Source organism: Ictalurus punctatus, chromosome 20 (assembly GCF_001660625.3).
Source record: "Ictalurus punctatus breed USDA103 chromosome 20, Coco_2.0, whole genome shotgun sequence".
NCBI classification, from domain to species: domain Eukaryota; kingdom Metazoa; phylum Chordata; class Actinopteri; order Siluriformes; family Ictaluridae; genus Ictalurus; species Ictalurus punctatus.
Genome location: NC_030435.2, coordinates 97251 through 102500, shown reverse-complemented (window position 1 = coordinate 102500; position 5250 = coordinate 97251). Strand labels below are relative to the sequence as shown.

The 5250-nt window shown below is 41.0% G+C and overlaps 1 protein-coding gene across 2 annotated transcripts in view; it reads right to left on the bottom strand.

Annotated features, from left to right (window-relative positions):
• vegfaa (vascular endothelial growth factor Aa) overlaps positions 1 to 3347 on the bottom strand; it is a 10117-nt gene extending 6770 nt beyond the window's left edge. The window contains exon 1 of one of the 2 annotated variants that reach the window (XM_053673667.1): positions 2497 to 3347. In XM_053673667.1, coding sequence (XP_053529642.1) covers positions 2497 to 2562 — 66 coding nt within the window. In that variant the 5' untranslated portion in view covers positions 2563 to 3347. Of the gene's footprint in view, positions 1 to 631; positions 2226 to 2496 lie in introns of those variants that run through there. The other variant, XM_053673666.1, reaches the window with a different exon arrangement.
• Between the last annotated feature and the right edge of the window lie 1903 nt (positions 3348 to 5250).

The window sequence follows — 5250 nt, the reverse complement described above, 5'->3', positions numbered from 1 at the left end:
TGTAACATGCACTAACACGCATTAACATACTGTAACACACACTAACACACTGTAACACACACTAACACGCATTGACATACTTTAACACACACTAACACACTGTAACACACACTAACACGCATTAACATACTGTAACACACACTAACATACTGTAACACACACTAACACACTGTATCACACACGAACACACTGTAACATGCACTAACACGTATTAACATACTGTAACACACACTAACACACTGTAACACACACTAACACGCATTGACATACTTTAACACACACTAACACACTGTAACACGCACTAACATACTGTAACACACACTAACACACACTAACACATACTAACACACTGTAACACACACTAACACACTGTAACACACACTAACACACTGTAACACGCACTAACACACTGTAACATGCACTAACACACTGTAACATGCACTGACACACACTAACACACTAACACGCACTAACACACTGTAACACACACTAACACACTAACACGCACTAACACACTGTAACACTCACTGACACGCACTGACATACACTAACAAACTGTAACAGATGCTTTTTTCACATAGTGCCACAGGTTCTGGTTCAGAGTAAGGTTTTGATTGTTCCACTCTCTCACATTCAGGTTCTTGTTCTTTATCCACTCCAGTGTTGCTTTAGTATTATGCTTAGTGTTATTGTTCTGTTGAAAGGTGAAGCTCCAAAGTCTCTCACAGACTGGCATGAGATTTCTTCTAGAATTGTTCTGTATTTGTCTCCATCAATCTCCATCAACCCTGACCCAGTGTCTCCGGTCTGTGTTTATCCTGTGAACAACTTCTCCATCTGACCTGTGGATCTCCAGCTCCTTCAGAGTTCTCCTTGTCCTCTTTGCTGTGTCTCTGACTAATCCCCTCTTTACCCGCTTTAGGTGGACGCTCTCCTCGAGGCAGAGTCGGGCTTCTGTTGCATTCTTTACATTTTTTAAATAATGGATTTAATGTCACTCTGTGGAATGTTTGAAGCCTGTGATTTCTTATTGATGTTGCTCCAGAACTTTGCCCCAGCAGTCTGTTCACCCCTTGGTCTTCATGATGCTATGTGTTAAAGTATGTCCTTTGACAAACTCTGAGTTCTTCCAGGAACAGGTGAAGTTATACTGAGATCACATGATACTTTAATTACACAGTTCAAATCCTGATTAAGACCATTTCAGTTCCAGACTGTAACATTATAATTGTCCGAGGGTAAATACTTATGCACAGCACTGTAGCATGCTAAGCGTGACACACTGGTGTATCTATAGCCTGTTAGCTCTGTTAGCTTAGCTACTAAAGTACTGTTCTGTAGCAGTAAACTGTGCACTGAGACGAGGTGTTTAAATAAAAGCCTGGTGATGATGTCATACAGGTAGCTCATACAATCATACAGATTGCGATTGGTTGATCAAATATAACTTATTTAACTTATATAATATAACTTGCCATTGTTGATACAGGACACCTGTCATTCAGGGTTCGTGCACATGTGCGCGCGCGCGCACACACACACACACATTTGGGATATGTGGTGGGGATATGGGCCCACGCATCCATTCACGCACTGAACCGAGTGGTGGTGATTCAGTAATTCAGTGAGCACACAGGCTTTAGTGTCTGGTGTGCGGTTTGGGACGCGACCCGAATGTAAACCAGGACGTATGGAGCGGTGTGGTGCGCGTTCCTGCGCGAGCTCGTGTCTCCGGTCTCCCGTTAAATCCTTATCATCGGCGTTTTCTCTCTCTCTCTCTCTCTCTCTCTCTCTCTCTCTCTCTCTCTCTCACACACACACACACACACACACACACACACAGGGCAATAATATGTACATTCGGTCCAGCGCATTTTATTTTATTTCTTACTTTTTTCTTTCTTCTTTTTTTCTTCCTTTGACCCAGGGTGACGTAATCTGGGAGTGAAGTTGCTAAATTAGACTGTGGTGTGATTGGACTGGTCACACACCGAGCTCGCGCAGGATAAAATTAGTGCGCGCGATCCTCGGGTGTCGCTCATTATGCTCATTATGTTAATATAATCTTGTAAATTATATATATATTAACATTATCAATCCTCCATTATGTTACTACAATATACATAATAATATGCGTTTTTTCCTACCACATAGGCCCACTACACTACTATAGGACTTGAGTATTGAGTAATAATGGACTGTGTTTGTATTTTAGGTAAAGCATATATATATATATATATATATATATATATATATATATATATATATATATATATATATATATATATATATATATTTGTGGGGGGGGGGGGGGGGGGCCTCAATCCTCAGTATATCCCATCACTTTCATTATTCCGCTTTGTTTCTGTAATAATGAGCCTAATGATGGGCAACATACTGTTGAATGTGTGTAGTGTGTGTAGAGTGTGTTTTCTATATAAACCAATAATAAAATTAATCGATATACATTGTGAATGAAGAATGAATTCGACTCACCTTCAGAGCCGAGGCGTTCAGCAGCGCTGCCAGAAATAACTGAGCCCAATAAACCATAAAGTTCATGGCTGAATTTCCCAAAAATTAAATCTCAGCTCACGGGCTCTCAAACAGAAACCCTTCAAAAAAAACTAAAAAAAAAAAAAAAAAAAAAAAAAAAAAAAAAAAAAAAAAAAAAAAGTAAAACGTGGTGAATAAATAAAAGTTAGCGTGTGTGACCTGCAGCGGCAGTGAGAGTGGTGAAGTCCGGGGTCATAGTAACACCTCCATGTTCACACACTCTCACACACACCTGAGACTCGGATCCTCTGTGCGCAAAATTAATTATAAAAAAATCCACGGTTTTTAAATCCGGGTTCAGTTCCACATAATCCACACCGGAGCCGAGCACCAAATCACCAAAAATATATCTTTTATATATCACAGATTTATTAAAGAGACAGAAGGTAAAGTTTCCTCGAGCTCCAGGTGCGATTTCCGCTCCGGTACCGCGATACACCGTTTAGTACAAATTAAACCGATCGAGATTCTCCATCCGGTAAAAGCCGCACCTCAGAGCTGCTTCCGTTTCATTCTGCACGTCTCCACGGGCGCGCGTGTGTAGGAGATTCTCCCGTGCAGTGTGTGTGTGTGTGAGTGTGTGTGTTTGTGTGCGCGCGCAGTGTGTCACGAGTGTGCGCGAGCTCCGTGGTTCCTCTCTGCGCTCCTCTCGCTCTGTACCGCGACGCGATCCAGACACTGGATCTTGACGGAAACAAGCTGCGATCTCATTGGTCGCAGAATCATGTGTCGTGACGTCACGCACGGCGCACGAACCGAATCAGTCGTGCTTGATCAGCGCAGCAGACTGAGCAACGCGTGCACTAGATGGTGTATAAGCCTTTGTTAGAGACCTGAGACATGTGCGCTTTTACACGCCTTATTGACGTGTTCAGGATGTGACGTCACTCTGAATTGGGGAGATACCGCAGAGACCCCATAACGCTCAGGGAGAGGGGCTATTAATCCGCAACAATAAAAGACACTGAGAGTTTAAATATGAAATTAAACATGAAATTAAAAAAAATATTAAATATGAAATTAAATTAATTCATTCATAAAGAAGAACTCAAAATTTACTTTAATTACATCCAAATTATATCTTTAAAAGATTGAGTGGATTTAATATAAATAATCGCACGTTTATAGCCTAATAATAATAATAATAATAATAATAATACATATATTATTATACTATTATTATTATTATTATTATTATTATTATTATTATTATAGTAAATGTAACTTCATGTGTATTTATGTAAATGACACCATCTTAACATTCAAACAATTACATTCACTTCATAAAACTATTAAAATTATACATTCACACACACACACACACACACACACACACACACACACACACACACACACACACATCAATGCAGGGTGCTAGCCTGCAACCAGAAGCAACTTTGGGTTCAGCGTCTTGCCCAAGGACACTTCGACGTGTGGGCCAGGGATCGAACCACCAACCCTGTGATTAGTGTACACCCTGCACTACCACCGGAGACACAGCCGTGATAGTGATAGTGTAATAGTGATAGTGTGATTCAGATAATGAACCATGTTAACAGTGTAATGTTGGATGTTTCGAGGTCAGTGTACTGACTGAATTCTGACTAAAGAAAAAACGGATTTAACAGGAAATGAGTCGCTCATTCAGGATAAAATGATTCTCTGTGAAAAATCAGTAATTCCGCTTCACTGTGAAGTCTAGACTCAGACAACCCGTCATTATACACACAAATCTCCCTGAAACCACATGACCTCTCTAACACACACACACACACACACACACACACACACACACACACACACACTTCAGACTAAAACTTATTCACACATTCCATTCAGCAGGCGTTTAGCGTGTAGCGGGTCGTGTGTGCTGCAGAAAAGTTACAGAGAGACGTGTCAGAGCTGCAGACCTCGAGACAGCAGATAAACACAATCACCTCTACCAGCCTCTACAACACTATCTATCACCTTGGCTTTGGTGTGTGTGTGTGTGTGTGTGTGTGTGTGTGTGTGTGTGTGTGTGTGTGTTTTGTCTTTGTGTTTCCATGTGTCCCAGAGACAAGGATAATCAGATCACTTTAAGTGCTCTATCTAAACATGACCTCAGAAAAAACTTATAGTGCGTAGAAGAGAAACGGCAAAATTAAAATAATAACAGTACTGTGTGTGTGTGTGTGTGTGTGTGTGTGTGTGTGTGTGTGTGAGAGAGAGAGAGAGAGAGAGAGAGAGAGAGAGAGAGAGAGAGAGAGAGAGAGAGAGAGAGATAGACTGTATGTAGTCAGACAAAACAGCAGGACAGTAAATGATTAGAGATGATTTGTGAAGAAGTTCCAGGTTCTTCAGGTTGGTTGGATGTTGTTGGTTGACTGCAGTTTGGGATTCAGATCTGAACTTTGACTTAACTACTGTAGATCATTTTTATTTTAAACCGCTCCTGTGACCCTTTGACCTTGTGTTTGGGATCATTGTCCTCCTGAAGGATGAAATTTCTCCCAAGCATTAGTCTTTCTTTTTTTTTAACAGACTGAAGCAGGCTCTCCTGTAATATCCCTCTGTATTCTGCTCCATCCCTTCTCCCTTCAATGTTGACAGAAGGCCCATGTGGCTCTTCTTGATAATGGTTTATTTCTAGCCATGCCTCCCATACAGTCCTCAGCTCCACAGAGCTCTTGAAATGTTTGTGTGGTGCACCTT